The sequence below is a fragment of the Rhinoraja longicauda genome, chromosome 15, assembly GCF_053455715.1.
Source record: "Rhinoraja longicauda isolate Sanriku21f chromosome 15, sRhiLon1.1, whole genome shotgun sequence".
In the NCBI taxonomy this organism is placed as follows: domain Eukaryota; kingdom Metazoa; phylum Chordata; class Chondrichthyes; order Rajiformes; family Arhynchobatidae; genus Rhinoraja; species Rhinoraja longicauda.
Window position 1 is genome coordinate 33,676,454 of NC_135967.1, and position 22,686 is coordinate 33,699,139.

The 22,686-nt window shown below is 41.2% G+C and overlaps 1 protein-coding gene across 3 annotated transcripts in view; it reads left to right on the top strand.

Moving 5' to 3' along the window:
- The window catches only part of LOC144600636 (UDP-N-acetylglucosamine--peptide N-acetylglucosaminyltransferase 110 kDa subunit), a 58,797-nt gene that overhangs the window by 17,554 nt on the left and 18,557 nt on the right, over positions 1–22,686 (top strand). For 2 of the 3 annotated variants that reach the window (XM_078412465.1, XM_078412464.1), the window contains exons 5-12: positions 3,208–3,324; positions 4,198–4,277; positions 9,291–9,486; positions 10,745–10,885; positions 15,222–15,322; positions 18,029–18,182; positions 18,401–18,502; positions 21,185–21,364. In XM_078412465.1, the coding sequence (XP_078268591.1) occupies positions 3,208–3,324; positions 4,198–4,277; positions 9,291–9,486; positions 10,745–10,885; positions 15,222–15,322; positions 18,029–18,182; positions 18,401–18,502; positions 21,185–21,364 (1,071 nt within the window). Of the gene's footprint in view, positions 1–13; positions 1,690–3,207; positions 3,325–4,197; positions 4,278–9,290; positions 9,487–10,744; positions 10,886–15,221; positions 15,323–18,028; positions 18,183–18,400; positions 18,503–21,184; positions 21,365–22,686 lie in introns of those variants that run through there. The other variant, XM_078412466.1, reaches the window with a different exon arrangement.

Sequence of the window (22,686 nt, forward strand, 5' to 3'; positions counted from 1 at the left end):
GACCGTATCGTGAAGATAAACCTCCACACGATTCACAATAGAAATCCATTATCCTGACTGGTTAGATTACATTGACTGGATAGTAAGCGAGCAAAAGAATCTAGATATACACTTTAGCACCAGAGCGGACCAGAACATTCTGACTGAACAAATATAGAAAAAAAATAAGATTCCCCTGGCTACCTGAAGACATTTCCTGGACAAAGATCGGCTGAAATGGTCTGACTTAGTGCAGACTGTTTCATCCTATTTTTTTAGCCCTGTCTCAGTTACAGAGATACATTTCATCTATTTTATTTATCCAACCCTGGTGCAGACCATCAACGTGAATGGGAAGAAAGGCTGCAATAGCACCCTGGAAGTCGAAAACCAAGTATCCAGATTTTGAATTATATGGTTTGCTTTTCCGACACTGCTGGTTTGGTCTCTAAGTGAACCGATGTGCCAGATTTGCTCAGTTAATAAGGTGGCTTCTAGCAAAATTTTTACGATATGGTTTAGTTGTGGGTTTGAAATGGTGTTAATCACCCATTTTTTAAAGTCTCATTGTTAATGTGTGTATATGCAGATATGTGTAAATTTTATCTATATGTATGTGTGTATACACACATAGTTGTAACCTTTTTGGAGCATTAAAAGCCACCTTATGAAAAGCCACTGAGGGGCAAAGAATGGGAGGAGAAAGGGACCTTGTCCAGAGTCCCTTGACCTGCCATTCTGAGTCCCGCGCGCTTGCAAAGTGGAGTGTCTGCGCAGTGTAGCTGTCCATTTGACTTTGTATGTGTGCTTAAGGGGGGGAAGAGGGAGGGTGGATATACAGGGGGTGAAAAATCATTGGGGTAAAGAGAATTTCAGCCCACAGGCCGTTGAATGGAGAGCTAACATTCAGTGCATTCCACTGCAGCTTCAACCTGTATAAAGTGAGACTGCGCTTGCTCCTGGATGCTGACTTCTTTATTTCAGCGGTGGAAGGTGATTGTTAGCCGTTTTGTTCGATGAAGTATAAAATGAGATTTAATTTCAAGGTCTGATCGATACATTTAAAAGACGAAACCAGCAGACCTACAGTGTAGTTGGGTTCTAAATTAGAATGAACTCTTAAAATATATTAAGGTCCTTTCTTCCTTGAATTTGAAGCTGTCTGGCACGAAAAGGGATATACACATTCCCCACTTGGACACTCATGTCTAGGTGATGTTTACAATTTGGATAGGCAAAAATCATTTACACTCTAGGGAAAAGGAGAAACCATACTTTTTTTAAAATTTGCTATATTTTTGTTGATTGACCAGAAGTCAATAGACTCCCATCATGTTTCACAAAGTTGGTGCTGTGATAATGTCATTATCAGATTCAGTTATATATTGCAGCACTTCACTTGCATGAACTGAATCTGAACACTTGGACTACATTTGAATATAAATGTGACATTGCATCTATTTCTTTTCTTTCAGAAGATTGCATTTTAGAACAAATCCAGGAAAATGTTGTTGGATTCTTTACTAACTATTTTGTCTTTCTTATTTGTCTTTTTCGTTTTCATGATTGATATTATACATAGAAGGTTTCAGGCGGGTGAAAGCTCTCCCCTGTAGGTGCCTCACTGACCGGAGCTCGAGGCCTGGATCTAGGGGTGACACCGTCTGCTCTTCCCACCATCGACTACCTTGAAAATGAGATGAAATAATGGTAACGGGTTTGTAGCACTGCCACAAACAATTTGCCTCCATGCCTGAGTTCTTCTGTCTCGTGGCTTCCAAAAAAGTGTCTAAATAATTAAGTATTTTATATTTATTTTTTTTAAATGGGAAATATTGTAATTTGGAAGAGAGAATTTTCAATTTGATACATGTTTTTAAAATAGCCACTGTCTTAGACAAAACTAGTTTAATAAGTAAAATTGGCAATAGCTCTACAAAGTACCAGTAATGCTTCTAACTACTGATTTTGTTAATTTCTTTCCTCTTTGTTTGGTTTGCAGCGTACTGCTCTACTGATCATGCGCTGTGAGCCTGCAGTAACGCATAGGCTGCGCGGCGAAGCGCCTGCGTGCGCCAGCGTTAATCAGTGGATGGTTGGCTGAGTGTTTACCTTAGATAGTCCTGAATGAGATGTCCAGCTTGTCCTTGTCCCCAGTTAATCCTGACGAGAATCAACAGAATCATGTCAGCAGCATGGCCTTGAAGAGCTACCAAAATGTAGTGGTGTATTTTTAGTTTTTTTTCCCCTTTTATTTTAATGTTATTGAAATGATAACATTTCAATTTCATGTTGATTGATTTCATCTTGGGTTCAATAAAATTGGAGTTGTGTGGTCCACTTGTAGCCTGGGCAAGTTAGCACCTGTATATCTAGTGATTTATTTTGTTCTATGTCAGAGTTTAGAGGTGCTTCTGACTACCTATGGTAAAATCTCAGTTGGCTATTTACTCGCAACAATTTCGCGGATGCGGTGCGCTGTACTGCATTTTCTTTTTTTAATTAGTTATTTTTCAAATCCGCGCCTGCGAATTGCTGATGTCGCCGCTGCAACTTGTTGCAGAGCCGTGCATGGCGCATTGGCAAGTGCGCTTTGCGTTACAGGGACCTTGATCTTCATCCTGCACTGTCATTTGAGGTTGTGCATTTCATTCTGCAATAGATTTTTAATGCACTTATTTTAGCTACACTACACTTGGTTGTTGATGTGTGTGGCTTAAACCTTTAAAAATCTTTGGTAAAATAAATAGTACATTCAGTCGAGTTTAAGTTGGTTAAAGTGCTAAAATTTCTAAAGATAATTTATCCTCAAAAACCCCCCAAGTTCATTGGGTGTAAAAGTACTAGAATTAGGTGGCTATGTTTTAAAACTTCTGCATAGGTCCTTGCTGTAATCTCTAATTTCTGAAATCTGTAATTTCTATTTTAAAATATCTTGATTATTGAAGTGGAAGAGCCATTTTTAACTCTGCATTGCATAACTGAAAAATGGCTGGCTGTACGTGGGTTGAGGTTTTATTTTGCGCATGCTCTCATGGGGCCAGTGAGCGAATTCAGCGCTAGCCTTTGCTGCAGGTTCACTTTTGTCTGGTTTCAGAATGAACACTAATAAAGTTTTTTTTCCCCCTCCCTCCTCCCCCCTCTTTTCAATCTTTGTTACAAATCTCCCATCCCATCTTTCTGATACCCCTTCCCTCCCTTGCCCTTGTTTCAATTAACATAATAAAGGCTTGTTACCTGAAAGCGATTGAAACTCAGCCCAACTTCGCTGTTGCCTGGAGTAATCTTGGGTGTGTGTTTAATGCCCAGGGAGAAATCTGGCTAGCTATACACCACTTTGAAAAGGTAAGGGAGTACCCTTTTGGTACATCACTCGAGGACGAAGCTCGAACCAATTGCATTTTGCTCCATCACTCGTTTTGAGCTGCTTGTTGTGATGTTTTTTCTGATCTGAGAAGATGCACGGTCTTTTGCCCAGAGTAGGGGAATTGAGGGCCAGAGGACATGGGTTCAAGGTGAAGGGGAAAAGACTTAATAGGAATCTGAGGGGTAACTTTTTCACATAAAGGGTGGTGGGTGTATGGAACAAGCTGCCAGAGGAGGTAGTTGAGGCTGGGTCTATCCCATCGTTTAAGAAACAGTTAGACGGGTACATGGATAGGACATGTTTGGAGGTATATGGACCAAGCGCAGGCAAGTGGGACTAGTGTAGTTGGGACATTGTTGGCCGGTGTGGACGAGTTGGGCCAAAGGGCCTGTTTCCACACTATCACTCTATGACAAAGCCATTAAACCCCCCTTGCCTATGTTGACATAGTACCTGCCATGCCTCTGTCAGTCTGAAGAGGGGTTCGACTTGAAACGTCACCCATTCCTTCTCTCCAGAGATGCTGCCTGTCCCGCTGAGTTACATCAGCATTTTGTGTATCTTCGATTTAAGCCAGCATCGCCAGTTCTTTCCTACACTCTTTGTATGCTTCTGTCCTGCTTCTCCAGTTTTCCTTCCCACCACACACAATTCGTACAATGAAGGGTCTTGAACCGGAATGTCACCCATTCACGTTCTCCAGGGATGTTGCCTGACCTACTCATTTACTCCAGCACTTTATGTTCTTTAGCTTTTTTAACTTCAATGTCAGAAAATGTTTATCTTGCATTGTAAAAATAGAAAGTCTTTGTGTAGAATTATTTTAATTGGACTTGTTAATTGAATTGCAGGCTGTTACTTTGGATCCAAACTTCTTGGATGCTTATATCAACTTGGGAAATGTTTTAAAGGAGGCACGTATTTTTGATAGGTGAGCAAATAAAAATGGCAACATTTCAATATGTTCTTTTACTTGTTGCAGCATCCAGTGTTAATTTATGTGGCTGAAATCCAATTGGCTATATGTAAAATGAGTAGCAAGATAGTTATTACAACGGGTTTTCCATTCCATTTCAGTTCATTTAGTTTTCCATCTCTGAATTTTAACCTTGCCCTAGTTGCTCTTTGTGCCTCAGAAATTGAGAGTGATAGTTATTTGCAAACCACTTTGTTTGAACCACATCACTTCTAAATTGCATTTTTTGAAAATTAAACGTACTTGTTTATAATAACATTTTTTAAATTCAAGATTTTTATTTGAAAGTCTGCCACAACCGCCCCACGTCCAGATTTGAATTCATGTTAGTGAGTTACTGTTTGCAAATTGTGAAAAGAGTGGGTCACCTTGGGGAACCAAATGTTATACAGTACCAGGGAATTTAGGTGTAAAGTGTAAGGGTGCGTCCAGTGGAGGTGGGGTGCAGGGGCTTTGTAGCTAGATCCACTGCAAGGCTCCTGAGGGAAGTAGGAGTCAGAAGGCAGGCCCAAAGGAGGGCAATCAAAGAACTTGTCCATGCTGCCGAACGGAGCAGTCATTTGCTGTGGCTGAAAAGAAAAGATGCTGTCTGGGCTGCCACGTAACCATCTAGAGGCTAACCATAAGACACACACCCAGGTCTGATCACCCTGCGGTGGGCCTGCCTCGACTGAGGGTGTCTTGTGATAAAAGGCCGAAACACCCGGTGATGTTGAGGTACACAAATGAAGATGTGTCTGAATGGTAGCACCTAGTGGTCATCCCAAGAACAACACCAGTCAATTGTAGTGCAAACCCTAGGGATTGTAACATCCAGTCAATAGACAATAGACAATAGGTGCAGGAGTAGGCCATTCAGCCCTTCGAGCCAGCACCGCCATTCAATGCGATCATGGCTGATCACTCTCAATCAGTACCCGGTTCCTGCCTTCTCCCCATACCCCCTCACTCCGCTATCCTTAAGAGCTCTATCCAGCTCTCTCTTGAAAGCATCCAACGAACTGGCCTCCACTGCCTTCTGAGGCAGAGAATTCCACACCTTCACCACTCTCTGACTGAAAAAGTTCTTCCTCATCTCCGTTCTAAATGGCCTACCCCTTATTCTTAAACTGTGGCCCCTTGTTCTGGACTCCCCCAACATTGGGAACATGTTTCCTGCCTCTAATGTGTCCAATCCCCTAATTATCTTATACGTTTCAATAAGATCCCCCCTCATCCTTCTAAATTCCAGTGTATACAACCCAGTTGCTCCAGCCTTTCAACATACGACATTCCCGCCATTCCAGGAATCAACCTAGTGAACCTACGCTGCACGCCCTCAATAGCAAGAATATCCTTCCTCAAATTTGGAGACCAAAACTGCACACAGTACTCCAGGTGCGGTCTCACCAGGGCCCGGTACATCTGTAGAAGGACCTCTTTGCTGCTATACTCAACTCCTCTTGTTACGAAGGCCAACATTCCATTGGCTTTCTTCACTGCCTGCTGTACCTGCATGCTTCCTTTCAGTGACTGATGCACTAGGACACCCAGATCTCGTTGAACATCCCCTCTTCCTAACTTGACACCATTCAGATAATAATCTGCCTTTCTATTCTTACTTCCAAAGTGAATAACCTCACACTTATCTACATTAAACTGCATCTGCCATGTATCCGCCCACTCACACAACCTGTCCAAGTCACCCTGCAGCCTTATTGCATCTTCCTCACAATTCACACTACCCCCCAGCTTAGTATCATCTGCAAATTTGCTAATGGTACTTTTAATCCCTTCATCTAAGTCATTAATGTATATCGTAAATAGCTGGGGTCCCAGCACCGAACCTTGCGGTACCCCACTGGTCACTGCCAGCCATTCCGAAAGGGACCCATTTATCCCCACTCTTTGCTTTCTGTCTGTCAACCAATTTTCTATCCTACTAATCAATCTACCTGTGCCGTTAAATCTGATACAGGGATGAGTGCATTTTGTTCCAATGGAGAATAAAGATTTCGGAGGGGCACAGGCAAAATGGAATGTAAATTTTGCTTTTCATTCTTAATCACTTTCTAGTCTTTGTGTTTAACAATGGAGAATGCAAATTAAGTGCAGGAATAAGCCTCTTTCTCCTTGAACCCCGTCTGCTATTTAATCAACTTAGTTGAACAGATTGTAACCTCAATTACCATTGACCTTATGATCTTACACCCCTGCTTAAAGAATCCATCTACCTCTGTCTTTGAATGTATTCAAAGATACTGCTTCCAAATGCAAACCAAGCCTGTTTAAGCATTCCTAAATCTGTATGTGTGATGCTGCTGTAACGCAAGATTTTCATTGTTCCTCTACTTCACTGTACCAGTGCATACGACAATAAACTTAACTTGTCATGATAATATGCCCTTTCTGATATTAGTCCAGTAAACATACTCTGAATTGCTTCCAAAGGATTTGTATCCTTTAAAGAAGATCCTTACTGTGCACAGTACATTGGATCTTCTTTCACCATTCCTATATAACTGCATTAGTTCTGTACAGGCCCATATATAATATTGAATCAGACATTTTTCTCTCATTAAATCATTTTATTAGCAATAACAAAGTGGTCCTGTGCTGTTATTTCACAGCTATGGCCAACATGACGCTCGGGAGGTAGGTCATGCGAAAGAAACAATAGAATTTTGTAAATATTTAGTCACTCAATACTGTAGGGCAATGATCTTGGATGTGACTTATCAACCCGTGTTGATTTGGTTGGCAGCCACAGCTGAGCCCTTCCTTTGCCACGTCCCATTCAATCTGAGCTGTAACACCCTTCAACTGCAAGGCATTTTCAATGATTTGCAAGGCCCGTACATTTAGAAGGTGTTTGGGAAGTGGGGAAATTGCGAGGGGGAGTGGGATGGAAGGGGTTGGAGGATCAGGATTTGTGAGAGAAACGTGATATAGGAATTCTGCCATAATGGGTCAAAGTGAAGAGGCAACGAAGAGTAAGATTAAGTCGACATGCAGACAGATCCTATTAGTTAGATGGCATGATGATGATGCAGACATCTGGGGCTAATGGGCCTGAACCTATGGGAAACTGTTTGTTTTTTTACATCTCAAGTGTGCAAATATCTTTACTTGTTCACTTCACCTGCTTTATTATATTGGGTCTACACAGACTTAATTTGCTTGTTCACTAAATCCTTTATTGTTTAGGTTCCTCTGTGTTCTCTTCTTAACTTGTTTTCCTGGCTATCCTTGTGTCATTGGCAGATATAGCAACCGTGCCTCGGGTGGCTTCATCCAGAAGTGTACATAAAGGTTGAGGGCCCAGCAATGAACCCTGTGGCACACCATTATATTTTCCCAACCAAAAACCCAACAGTCCTTTCAGGTTAGGCAGAGGTTTTCCCAACCAGGGACCCCAACAGTCCTTTCAGGTTAGGCAGAGGTTCATTTGTACCTCCTCCAACCTCATCCACGGTATCCGTTGTTCAAGATGTGGACTTGTATACATCGGTGAGACCAAACGCAAACTGGGAACATTACAGACATTTGCCTCTTTTTAACTGCAAACTATGCTGGTTAACAAGTCCTTAGACAGGTGTTTGTTAGTTTTACAATGGTTTTGTGTAAAAATAACAAGCTGGCCCCTGCAGGGCATAATCATTGAGGATCTGAATGTTATTTGACACCAATTTGACAAGGGTGCAACTGTTTAGTTGCTTCTTTGTATAATAAGTGTGGTCAGCTAGTTGCTGGTATCAAATTGTGAACCACTATATTCTTCATTCAGTTTGTGTAGCAATGTCATTTGAATATTTAAATTGTAAAATGGACTCCCACAACTATCTAGACTACACTTCTTCCCAACCTGCTTCCTGTAAAGACTCTCCCTTACTCCCAATTCCTCCGTCTATGCCATATGTGCGCCCAAGATGAAGTGTTCCATACTAGGACATCCGAGATGGTCCCATTCTTTAGGGAACAGGGATTCCCCTATCCCATCATAGATGAGGCCCGCACTCGTGTCTCCTCGGTTCCCCGGAGCTCTGCCCTTGCTCTCCCCTCCCCCTCGGCCCTTGCTCCCCCGCCTCCCCCCCTCCATAATCCTCCAAAATTTCTGCCACCTCCCAACGGGATCCCACCACCAGCCACATTTTCCCATCTCCACCCCTTTCCGCCTTCCTCAGAGACCATTCCCTCCGTAACTCCCTGGTTAACTCATCCCAAACCACCCACTCCCCAGGTACCTTCCCCTGCATCCGCAGAAGATGCAACACCTGTCACTATACCTCCTGCCTCGACTCTGTCCAGGGACCCCAACAGTCCTTTCAGGTTAGGCAGAGGTTCATTTGTACCTCCTCCAACCTCATCCACGGTATCCGTTGTTCAAGATGTGGACTTGTATACATCGGTGAGACCAAACGCAAACTGGGCAATTGTTTCGCGGAAAACCTTTGCTCAGCCCGCCTACACGTACCTGATATCCCGGTTGTTGGACACTTTAATTCTCCTTCCCATTCCTACACAGACCTTTCTGTCCTGGGTCTCCTCCATTGTCAAAGTGAGGCTAAACACAAATTAGAGGAACAGCATCTCATATTTGGCTTGGGCAGCTTACAGCCCAGTGGTACGAATATTGAATTCTCTAATTTCAGGTAGCCCCAGCATTCCCTTTCTATCCCTCCCCCACCCAAATCGCACTAGTTTCTCATTTTAACCCTACAAACAGCTAACAATGGCCTGTTTCCTTTATCATCGTTACTTTTTAGCATATCTTTCATTCTTTGTTCTTTACCTCTCCATACCACCGTCTATATCACTCGTTTCCCTTATCCCTAACCAGTCTGAAGAAGGGTCTCGACCCGAAATGTCACCCATTCCTTCTCTCCAGAGATGCTGCCTGTCCCGCTGAGTTACTCCAGCTTTTTGTGTCTATCTTAAGTATTTAACACTATAGGTTTTGTTGTTTATCATGTGTTTTTCTTTTTTTAGGGCAGTGGCTGCGTACCTGAGAGCTTTGAGTCTAAGTCCTAATCATGCAGTTGTCCATGGAAACCTGGCTTGTGTCTATTATGAACAAGGACTCATTGATCTTGCTATTGATACCTATAGAAGAGCCATTGAGCTGCAGCCTCACTTTCCAGATGCCTACTGCAATCTAGCCAATGCACTAAAGGAAAAGGGAAATGTAAGCATTTGAGAAATTCAACGATGCAAACTTTAACAGACAGCTTTCAACAATTTTTTACTTCCTTGTATTTAGTTTTCTTGTTGGATGTAAAGGTGGGATAAGGCACCTGCTATGTAGAATGAAATGAGCAGGTTGTTTTTTGCAGAGTGGTGAACACAATCCAATCCACCACAAGCCCATCACATCCTTGCATCTAGTCCATTTTTATAGTGCATTATATCTGGAAGGCTGAAAGTATTGTCAAGGATGCTTGCCACCCTGGCCATTCCTGTTTTTTCTCGTATTCTGGGAGAAATTGCAGGAACTTGAAGTATTGACTTAAAGCTGGTTCTTCCTCGCTCTTCTTCCTAACTGCTGTGAAGCTCTCGAACCAATCACCTCTTTCAAACCCCCTTCCTATGGAGACTGCCGTGTACATTCGTTCTTAATCTACCTTATTCAGTTATTCCATTATGGCGCTGCAATATAATTTTTTTTGCACTGCAATCTTTGTACCATTTTGTTGTTTTGCATTTGTTCTTGTATGTATTGTATCTATCATTTACTCTGCGTCCTGTTTACACAGAGCTTCATGCAAGCATGCAATTTAATTACTCCCTGGTGTATACAGCAACAAACTAATCTGATCTGAACTCCTTGCAGCTCATTTTTCCACTTATTCGTTAGCAAAATAAAGTATATGCAAGTTATTAACATGCAATGTAAAAGCTGAGGCAGCTTAGTAGTTAACAAAATTTTTATGCTAAACATCTGCAAACACAAGCTGTGGTCAGGAAGCGTCTGAAAAGAGAAATGGTTAACATTACAGGTCAAAGACGTGTCTTTAGCGGGATACTATCTTGGATTTCAAGTGTTCGGCCAATTCAAAATGTTGAGTCTGCTTTTTGCACAGGTGCTGCTTTACCCGTATGCTCCAGTATTTTGTTTTTATTGAGGATTATCTATCCTCGCTTTGCTTTATCTATTTAGCAGTCTCAAACCTTCAGTGGAATTTGCTATCTTCATTTTACAGCCTTGTAAAGAACTTTGGCCATGGAATCTCACTGTATGTTTCTGGACATCCAAAGCCACACTTTATGGGCTGCACTTCAATGTATTCTAATAAAGGACACAGTTAAATATAATTTTCCTTTTCATAAAGACCATACTGCAAGATCATATTATGCTTTTCCACTTGTTCTTGATTGCTTCATTTAAATGCTTGTACTATCCCCATAACTGTTACCTGCCTGCTGATCTGGTTCTTCTGTGGCAGGTTGCTGAGGCAGAAGAATGCTACAACACAGCCCTGCGTCTCTGTCCTACCCATGCTGACTCTCTGAACAATTTAGCAAATATCAAAAGGGAACAGGGTAACATTGAGGAGGCTGTACAACTGTATCGAAAGGCTCTGGAGGTAAGGTGGAAAGGGAGCAATTAGTGTACTCTGTATTTGGTATGATTGTATTTTAAATGATTCCAGAATAATGTGTTTTATATTTAATAAATGATCCTGTATTTTTGGAATGTGAAATGTTATGTGCTGACTTTAATTGTACTTCCACATTTTACATGAGCACAAGAACAAAAAAATGAGAACAATCGTACTCTACTAGACCAAGTGGACCCGTTGGGCCCAAACCTCTCCTGCATTGGTGCAGCACCCTCTCCTCCCCCCCTTCCCTCTCCTCCCCCCCTTCCCTCTCCTCCCCTCCTTCCCTCTCCTCCCCCCCTTCCCCCTCCTCCCCCCCTTCCCCCTCCTCCCCCCCTTCCCTCTCCTCCCCCCTTCCCTCCTCCCCCCTTCCCTCCTCCCCCCTTCCCTCTCCTCCCCCCCTTCCCTCTCCTCCCCCCTTCCCTCTCCTCCCCCCCTTCCCTCTCTTCCCCCCCTTCCCTCTCCTCCCCCCTTCCCTCTCCTCCCCCCTTCTCTCTCCTCCCCCCTTCCCTCTCCTCCCCCCTTCCCTCTCCTCCCCCCTTCCCTCTCCTCCCCCCCTTCCCCTCCCCCCCACTCCAACCCCCTCTTATCCTCCCTCCTCCCCCCTCCGTCCACCCGCTCCCTCCCTCCCTAGGAGATAGATTTAAACTTTAATATGTGAATAACTTTAAAACTATAACACCAATTTCAATGAAACTTCTTCCATTAGCACCAAAGGGATGACGGTGAGTAAGGTGGGCCTAAAATTGACGCGCTATTGTGTACCGTTTTGGCTGTAGTTCAGGAACAAACAAACAAACAAACAAACGAGAGATTTAGTATATAGATTAGGCCCTTTAAGCCTGCCCCGCCATTTGATATATTCATGGTTGATCATTGTTGGCCTTAACAATTCTTCTGTGCCAATTCCCCATACCCCTCAATTCCTTAATCTAATCAAATATTTACAGTTGGAAACATTGTAGCATCTACTCTGTCAAGCTTCCTTTGAATTGTGTATGTTGAATAAGGTCACCCTTTATTCTACTAAATGCCAAGGAAATATGGCCCCAGACTATTTGGTCTGTCTTGGTAGGACAATTTGCTAATTTCCGAAATTGGCCTGGTGAATCTCTTTTATACTGCGTCTGATTTAATAACCTTTTTAGTTAAGGGGATTAAGCTAAATGTAGTATTCCAGATTCGTCCTAGCCAATGCCCTGCACAAGTACAACACCCCCCATTTTTAAACCTTAACCCCTTTACAAGAAGGACAAAGTCATTCCCCATAATTGTTTTTGTGATTCATGCACGAGAACACACAGATCCCTCTGAACTTCACTCATTGGCAATCTCTCTCAATTTAACTTAGATAATTTTGCCTTTTGGTTTCTTCCACTGAAGTGCATGACCTCGCACATCACTACATTAAACACCATTTGTCAATCTTTGATACCGTAGACTTTTAATTTATGCAACAGTTCACAAATACCTTTTGGAAATCTAAATACTAAATACTATCTCCACAGGTTCCCCTCTAACAACTTGCCCTGTTGCGTTCTCAAAAAGTTGAACAAATCGTATTCACTTGGTTTAATTATATTTAGAGACACAAGAAACTGTAGAGTTTATGGGCAATTTCATCCTATGGGTGTAATGTATCTGCTGCCACTTCTTTGACAACATATCTGTCGTTTCTTTGTATTTATTAATTCACGAACATCGTTCACACAAGGCCTTGCATTTACTTTAGCTACTCTCTTTCTATTTATGTATCCATAGCAACGTTACTGTATTTTTACATGAAAGTTCTTTTTTCTCAAAATTCATTGTTAGTTCATCTTGGTCTTTTGCTGGATCCTAAAATCCCCAAATCTAGACTACCACTGATGCCTGCCACTTTATTTATCTTTCTTTTCAGTTTAACACTTTGTTAACCACTAATTGACATCTCTCCTTTTGATTGGGATAAATTGTTGCTGAGCATTGTACACACCTGTTTGAATATCTACAACTGTTCATCTACTGACTTGTGACTTGGCTCGTTGATACAGTCCACCATGGACAACTTCTTGCTTACACCATTATAATTGAAGATACGGGTTACGAATCTATGGTGTTCATCCTCAAACAGCATTTGCATTTTCTATCATATTGTGGTCACTACCCCTGAAGGGATCTGTAACCACAAGATACCTTATTAAAATTAGACACAAAGTGCAGGAGTAACTCAGTTGCAGCATCTCTAGAGAGAAAAAGATGGGTGATGTTTCGAGTTGGGACCCTTCTTCGGTCTTATTAATCCTTGCTCATTATTTAAGACCAAATCTAAAATAGCCCATTCCTGAATTTACTTCTAAAAGGCAATCCTAGTGCACAATTCCTCCATGGTTTCCTTGCTAATTTGGTTTGTCCAAACAAACTCTCCCATTTAAAATTTGTAGTTCACGTCATATGTGTCCACGATATTTCTCCTTTTATTCTTCGACCTATTGAGGGGTGGCATTTTGGGGATTTCTAGGCCATTTACGTCCATTCCATTTGCACATTCTTTCTTCAGTTTCTATCCGCATCCACCAGGAAACAAAAATGTTGAACCTGTTAGACAAGGAAAAGGACCAAAGCTCCTTGGGACCATCCTCTGGATATAGCTTCTAGAGCTAGGGGTGAATGCTTGAAGATTGAATGCTCAGTTAAGGCACATGAAAAAATGATTTTCTATGGTGAATGTGTTTTGAATCTCCTCAAAGGGTGGTGGTAGAATCTTTGAATATTTTTTGATCTAGTTTGTAGGTAAATGCTTAGTAATCAATTGAGTGGAAAGATCAAAGGGAAATAATGAATTAAGATTTCATTTAGATTGTCCATAATCTTAAATGGTAGAACAGGGTTGAGGAACAGAACCCTACTTGTTCCTACTTTGTATATTTGCGAGATTCTCATTCAGGAGGAATAAGCATTGAGCCATATGAGGACTTTGCCAAATGAAATTGTTGATGGCTGAAACTCAAAATGACAATATGAGGTAAATGGCTAGAAAACAATCTAAAAATTTAAGACAATTTATTACAAAATTCTGCTTCAGGTTTGTGCACCGCTCCCAACCCTTCCGAATTTGGCGGAAAGTTTCCGCTTTCTTCACTTCCGCCATTCCGATTTCACCTTCCATTTTTCCTGAAAACAATCGGTAATTGCAATTTGTCAATTCGGCCGCTAGAAGTCTCTGTGGGTTCCGCGAGAAATCCCCCCCGCCCTGGAGGTCTCCCCGAAAATGTGGAATCTAGACTGGGCAAGACAGCCAATCTCAACCTCATCGGGACTTCCATGACCAATTTGTCAATTCGTTCGCTAGGGGTTCCGCGAGAAATCCCCCCGCCCTGGGAGTCTCCCCGAAAATGTGGCACCTAGGCTGGGCAAGGCAGCCAATCTCAACCTCATCAGGACTTCCATGGCCGATCGATGGGTTGAATTTGCAACCTGTGGCCGGGGCTCTGGAACTCCAGCCCAGCTGGAGCCAGCACGTCTATCCCCATAGCCGTCCTTCCTTGGCCGGCTGGATAAACCAGCAAAGCTCTGGAACCAAGAGTGCCAGAAAATCAGTGGTACAATGAGTAAATATTAATTTTAAGTGCAAGATTATATAACTATATTAATTAAGATATGGTTAAAATATAAAACACAGCAGAAAAGCCAATTGCTACCTTTTTGGGCTGATTATCAATTAATGTGCGAATTTACCAAGTACTTCTGTATGCTTAGTTGAGTCGCACATATCAACTCTTTCTTCATAACTTAGTCTTCATACATAACTTCATACATTTTATGACCATTGTTCTTTTATTCAATACCAAGAGAATTGGGATGTGTAAGGAAAAAGTAAAATAGAAAAAACAAAACAATTTTTTCTTTGTGTTGCAAAAAGTATCTCTGTTCAATAACATTTCTATAAATAGCAGAATATACTCATGATAGGCCTGACATTGTACATGTAGTTCAAGAACTACAGGCTGTTGGAAATAATAGTCGTTTTTCACACATGAATGCAACGCATATGTGCATTTGGCGTACATACCTTTTTTTGCTGAAACGTTGCATCACGCGCCATATTATGAGTTTTGATGTAAAATTCTGTATTTTGGACATGAATCATGAATTTGTAAAATCAAATGTTGGGAGGTCTGTGTGCAATTTTTTTAATGTGCTTTGATTGCGAGTCTGTTATCTCATTTGTTTCAATATTCTGAATATTGTGCACTTGAATTGTTATTGCTTAACATTTATTTGTAAATCATGAAAATATTTTAATGAAAATTGAGCCATCCGGGTATTTTGGATGTTATAGGTATTTCCAGAATTTGCAGCTGCCCATTCAAACCTCGCCAGTGTACTGCAGCAGCAAGGAAAGCTACAGGAAGCATTAATGCACTATAAGGAGGCTATCAGGTAACTGCCCACTTGTTTGCCCATCATATTTGTCCTGACCCAATTTGTGTTTATGAATTCATAGCTTAAGAATCTCTGGGTGTTGTGTGCTGAATAATTGTAATTCTTTGAATATTTGGTCAACATCTGCCTTTGGTAGATGTGAGAAGCAGTGGCAGAGCATTCTGCTCAGTCCGCCTGGACCTACCTGATCTGCCGGTTGCTAAACACTTTAATTCGCCTTCCCATTCCCACACTGACCTTTCTGTCCTAGGCCTCCTCCATTGTCAAGAGTGAGGCCAAATGCAAATTGGAGGAACAGCATCTCATATTTCGCTTGGGCACCCAGTGGTATGAATATTGATTTCTCTCATTTCAAGTAACCCATACATCCCCTTTCCATCCCTTCCCCTCCAAGTCACACGAGCTTTTCGTTCTCACCTAGCAAACAGCTAACAATGGCCTGTTACCTTTATCATTGTTACTTTTTATATCGTTCTATATTTCTACGTCATCGTCTATATTTCTCGTTTCCCTTACCCATGACTTTCAGTCTGCAGAAGGGTCAGAACCCGAAACGTCACCCATTCCTTCACTCCAGAGATGCTGCCTGTCCCGCTGAGTTACTGCAGCATTTTGTGTCTTTGGTTTGAAACCAACATCTGCAGTTCCTTCCTACACACAACATAATGTTTGGGACAAAGACCCATCATTTATTTATTTGCCTCTGTACTCCACAATTTGAGATTTGTAATAGAAAAATCACATGTGGTTAAAGTGCAGATTGTCAGATTTTAACAAAGGCCATTTTTATACATTTTGTTTTCACCATATAGAAATTCCAGCAGTGTTTATACATAGTCCCCCCATTTCAGGGCACCATAATGTTCGGGACACAGCAATGTCATATAAATGAAAGTGATCATGTTTAGTATTTTGTTGCATATGCTTTGCATGCAATGATTGCTTGAAGTCTGCGATTCATGCACATCACCAGTTGGTGGGTGTCTTCTCTGGTGATGCTCTGCCAGGCCTGTATTACAGCCATCTTTAGCTTATGCTTGTTTTGGGGGTTAGTCCCCTTCAATTTTCTCTTTGGCGTATAAAAGGGTTGCTCAATTGAGTTCAGATCGGGTGATTGACTTGGCTACTCAAGAATTGACCATTTTTTAGCTTTGAAAAACTCCTTTGTTGCTTTAGCAGCATGTTTGGGATCATTGTCTTGCTGTAGAATGAACCGCCGGCCAATGAATTTTGAGGCATTTGTTTGAACTTGAGCAGATAGGATGTGTCTATACACTTCAGAATTCATTATGCTACTACCATCAGCTGTTGTATCATCAATGAAGATAAGTGAGCCAGTATCTTCAGCAGCCATACATGCCTAGGGCATAACACCCCTACCACCGTGTTTCACAGATGAGGTGGTATGCTTTGGATCTTGGGCAGTTCCTTCGCTCCGTACTTTGCTCTTGCCATCACTCTGATATAAGTTAATCTTCGTCTCATCGGTCCTTTTTCCAGAACGGTGGTTGCTCTTTTAAGTACTTCTTGGCAAACTGTAACCTGGCCATCCTATTTTTGTAGCTAACCAGTAGTTTGCATCTTGCAGTGTAGCCTCATGTTGATAAACAGCAATAAAAGTTTCCAAAGATGATGGAAAGACTGAAGGAAAGACTAGGTGCTGAGAGCTCTCTAATACCTGCATTAAGGAGGCAATTAAATACACCTGAGTAATTACAAACACCCGTGAAGCCATGTGTCCCAAACATTAAGGTGCCCTGAAATGGGGGGGACTATGTATAAACGCAGCTGTAATTTCTACATGGTGAAATCAAAATGGTCTTTATTAAAATCTGACAATGTGCACTTTAACCACATGTAATTTTTTTCTATTAGAAATCTCAAATTGTGGAGTACAAAGGCAAATAAATAAATGATGGGTCTTTGTCCCAAACATTATGGAGGGCACTGTAAAGATCTACTGTTAACAACATTGTTAAGAACTACCGATTTTGTGGAGTTCATTGATTAAGTATCTGAGGGAAATGGGGTGAATGTCATTGTAGTCAACAAGGAGGTGAATGTTTGCTAACGTGCAAGGGGTATTGGGAGAGGGTTGGTATGAGGTGGATAATGAACTATGATCATACTGAATGGTGAGCAACACTAAATAGCTGTTTACTGTTCCTATTTTCTATATCTGTGAATTGTAGTAAAGTTGGCAATTGGACAGATTTAAATGCTTAATTGTGTTAAAATTTAGTCCAAAAAGAACAAATGTATTATTGCCAATTATATACATTTTAAAAATACTGAAATGTTATAATGATCATTTCACGTATTTGTAAAATGTGATTTGAGAAAATTAGTGTTTCTTAATAGAGCTATTTATCTGCAGATTTCATTGTGGAATATCTTTAGGCCAGATGAAAATTATCAAAGGAAGATATGAAAATGCTTAATCCCTACCTGATGCATACCGACATTGTCCAATATCAGAAACCTAAACCGAGAGAGTGAAGTTTGTGTTAGGCTTTGTTCCACATCTGCAATGTATTTTAGTCAGCTGATCGTTTTCCTTTTTCTAAAATAACTAATGTATTGCTAAGATGTAACCATTTTCATTTTCTAATGCATTTTTAGTGTGCCTACATTGAAGTTAGTTGTAGTTTTGAGTTGCTGTTATGTTCAAATAAATATGATTTGTCGTCTTTAATTTGGCAGAATCAGCCCAACATTTGCTGATGCTTACTCAAACATGGGGAACACACTTAAAGAAATGCAAGATGTGCAGGGTGCCCTGCAATGCTATACACGTGCAATACAGATCAATCCCGCATTTGCTGATGCTCACAGCAACCTAGCCTCCATTCATAAGGTAAGGGCTTGCAATGTTTTAAGATTGAGGAAGTTTGCAGCATTCTTACCAAACCTAATCCACAAACAGGGCAAATGATTCTTAGTATTATTTAACAAGATGTTGAATATTTTTAATAATGTTTACCGCATGCAATTATAACTACAAGAATTGTTCATTACTAATAAATGGGAATTATGCTGTAGGCATTTAAACAAATAATTTACCTTTTATTGTAGGATTCGGGTAATATTCCAGAAGCCATTGCTTCTTACAGAACTGCCCTGAAGTTGAAGCCAGATTTCCCAGATGCCTATTGCAACCTGGCACACTGTTTACAGGTAACTGATATCCCATGAAAAGAGAGCATGTGCAGTTAAACTATATTTGGGCTTTAACAGATGCATTGACTTAAAGTGGAAGTTTCCTACCAGTTGAACTGAAAAGATCTTGTGCTGGACAGAACACCTCGTTTGGGGGGGGGGGGGGGGGGTAGCATTAATTCTTGTCAACTCGATTCTGCGACAATATTTCCTTTGGTTACGGTTATGCCAGGAATGCTCTATTTCATGGTCATTGCCCATTGCAGCAATGGTAGGTTTAATCCAACATGTTGAAGCTGATGTTTTTGCTCCAAATGCACATTAGTTTGAAAGCTGAGGACTCCTGGTCCCCTTTCTGTAAATAATATTTAGTTTGGAGCAAAACTGACTGACTGGCTGAAAAGGGCAGCCAGCATTATTAGACTTCCCTGGCCATGTTCACATTTCACTCCTGCCATTGGGAAGAAGGTAAAGGAGTATGAAAAATGTAACGTCCAGGTTCAGGTGCAGCTTCTTCCCAACAACCATCAGGCTATTAAACACTTCAATCTCAACTAAGCTCCGAACCACATAGACACTTGGAGCATTGTTTACATATCAGCTGCGCTGCTGCAAGTATGAATTTCAGTGTTCTGTTTTGGGGCATATGACAAATCACTTTTGATTTACCAAGTCATTATAAAAATGATCTAGTGGAAGTGCGTTTTGATAAAAAGTTCTAAAATATCAATGAGTAAGGATAGTCTCGACCTTGGGAGAAGGTACTAAGTTGGAATAAGGATGATTACATCATTATTAGGTAGGAGCTAGGGAGAGTTATTGCGAGACATTTCAAGGCCAGCTGATCAGACTTCAGCACTGGCATGTTTCATTAAGAGGAGGGATAAGGATGGCAAAGTAAGAGAACTTTGGATGACCAGAGGGGTAAATTTGGTCAAACGGGAAAGGGAAGGCCATCTTAAGATTTAGAAGGATTAAGAATCAGAGGGAAAAGGATATATGGAATGAACTTCCAAAAAACTCCAGCTTCATTTCAGAATTAGGAAACCAATTGGAGAGAATTCTTAGCATTTGGTCTCATTCTGAGGAGAATGGTCTAATTAGGAACAGTCATAAGTGGTCATATGGTCATTAGTGATAGGAGTAGAATTAGGCCATTCGGACCTTCAAGTCTACTCCACCATTCAATTATGTGATCTATCTCTTCCTCCTAACCCCATTCTCCTGTCTTCTCCCCATAATCTCTGATACCTGTACTAATCAAAAATCTATCTATCTCTGTTTTAAATATACCCACTGACTTGGCTTCTACAGCCTTCTGTGGAAAGAATCCACAAATTCACCACCCTCTGACGAAATAAATTTCTCCTCATCTTCCTAAAAGAACATCAGCGTAGCTTTGTCCATGGCAGGTCATGCCATACAAACTTGAGAAGGTAATTAATGAGGCTAGGATGGTGGCTGGTGTCAACATGGTCATGGTAAAGCATTTGATAAAGTTCCTCATGGTATGCTGATCTAGAAGATTAAGATGCATGAGATCCATGGTGATTTGGTAGTTTGGATATTCTGAACTGGCTAACTCAGAAGAAAGATTTTCAATAGAAAGAAGATATTCTGCTGGAGGACTGTGACCAGTGGAGTTCAGTGACATACATAAATGACTCAGATATAAAGGTCTGAAGGTTAGTAAGTTTGCAGACGACACCAACATTGGAGGAAGGCTTTCAAGGTATACAGCTGGTTATAGATAAGCTACAGAAATGGGCAGAGAAGTGGCATATGTAGTTTTAATCTGGGCAAGTTTGAGGGGTTGCACAATGGTAACACAAATAGAGTGGTAAGGAAGACATATGGTGTGCTTGCCTTCATCAGTTGGGGCATTGAGTGTAGGAGTCATTAAGTCACATTGCAGCTGTAAAACACTTTTTGAGGGGAAACCAATGTTGGGAGGACATCGATAGGTAATGCTTCTTCAGACTATAAACATTTGCTTAGGCTGCATTAGGAGGTTGTGCAATTCAGATTGTCCCATTACAGGAAGAATGTGAAGGCTTTAGAAAGGGTGCAGAAGTGGTGTACCAGAAAGGTGCCTGGATTAGCTGTCAGGAGAGGTTGAACAAACTTGACTTGTTTTCTCTGGGGCGATGGAGACTGAGGAGAGATCTGATAGAAATGATTTTTTTAATGAGATGCTTAGAAATGGTAGACAAGTAGAAATGTGAAAATCTGGAGGGAAAAACTTAAAGGGGATCTGGGGGGGGGGGGGGCTTTTTTACACGGAGTGGTGGATGTCTGAAACACACTGTCGGGTGGTGTTGGAGGCAAATGTGATAGTGGATTTAAGATTAGGCACATGGATATGGTGGGATATTGACCATGTGTAGACCAAGAGAGTTAGATTTACCTGCCATTATATTCAGCACGGACATTGTGGACTGAAGGGCCTGTTCCAGTGCAGAGTTGTTCTATCTTCTTTAAATCTTTAATCGGAGAAACAAAGAGAACACAAATGCATGTATTAAACTTGGGGCGAGTAAATTTCTTGTTGAATAATTTTACTGGAAATGTTCTTGTAGTCAGAGGAGCAAAAGTAATTGTCAAGGCACATTGATGTTGTAATCCAATGTGCATGCATGCTTCAAGATTTTATAATTTAAAATATAAATTGCATATCAATTAATTTCAACAATTTCTCAGATTGTGTGTGACTGGACAGATTATGATGAACGGATGAAGAAATTGGTCAGTATTGTTGCTGATCAGCTGGAGAAAAATAGATTACCATCTGTGCATCCACACCACAGCATGTTGTACCCACTGTCCCATGCCTTCCGTAAAGCCATAGCTGAACGACATGGAAATCTTTGCCTTGACAAGGTAGTATTTTAATTGTATATTACTCATTGTAACCGTACATACAATTCTTGATTTGGAATGCATTGTCTGATTCATATTACATTATGTTCTATATTTTCCCAAAATAACAAAATGGCTTTATAAATTGAAAACGGTGGCAAATTAGTGATAAGCTTTAGCTGCACTTGGTCACTCTCTGACTCATCCATTTGTGCCTGTCTTTGTCTGTGCCCTTTATTTAAGAGGATCCTCAGGGGCAACTTGATCGCTCAAAGGGTAGTCCATATTTGGAATTACCCATTCCTATGATCCTGTGCATCAAGTTAGTTAAACTTGATGTTTAGTTAGTTAAAGAAGAATGAGTGAAATTGATAACAACTGAAAGAAATATTCCCCCACTGCTCGAGTTAACCTAATCAAAGGATTTTAATTGTAGTTGTTCGTTAATTTCCCAGTGCACTAACATGTCATTTCACGGTTAAGTTAACTAGACTTTTCTCCCACTCTACCACTTGAAAGGACCATTATTCTCAATTTCTCCACCTCTGCCACGTCTGCTCCCAATTTGAGGCTTTCCACTCTTGGCCATCTGAGATCTCCCCTGGTTTTATGAATGGATCCCTCACCATATCTCCTGCACTTCTGCTCTCGTTCCCCCACCTTGGATGAAACAAGGATCCCCTTATCACCCCAGTAGTCTCTGCATCCAACATATCATTATCACCCATTTAGTCGGCACGTCACGTTGCAACTGCAGCTGCATAAGTCGTGGGTGAGAACATACTTGAGTTCTATGCGCTGTTCTGGTCACCCGGCTATAGGAAGGATATCAAGTTGGAAAGGCGCAATATGTAATGGATAAATGAGTATTCAATCTTTTTGCCCAGGGTCGAAGATTCTAAAACTAGAGGCCATTGACTAAAGATGAGATGAAAGAGATTTAAGAGGATCCTCAGGGTCAACTTGATCGCTCGAAGGATTGTCCATATTTGGAATTACCTATTCCTATGCCACCTCTCTCATTTCTATTCAGGGACCCCAGTAGATATTCCAGGTGATGCAGAGGCTCATGTGCATCTCCTTTAAACAAGTTTACTGCATTTGGAGCTCTTTATGTAGTTTCCTTTACATTGATGAGACCAAGCATAGACTAGGTTATGATTTTGCTGAAAACTGGCAAGGTCTGCTAGAGCTCCCATTTGTTGGCCATTTTAACTTCCCTTCCCTTACTGGCCTTTCTGTCCTTTGTTTCCTGCACCGACACAATGAGGCCACAGACTGAAAGAACAACACCTCATATTCTTCTTGGGTAGCTAACAACCCAACGGTATGAACATTGAATT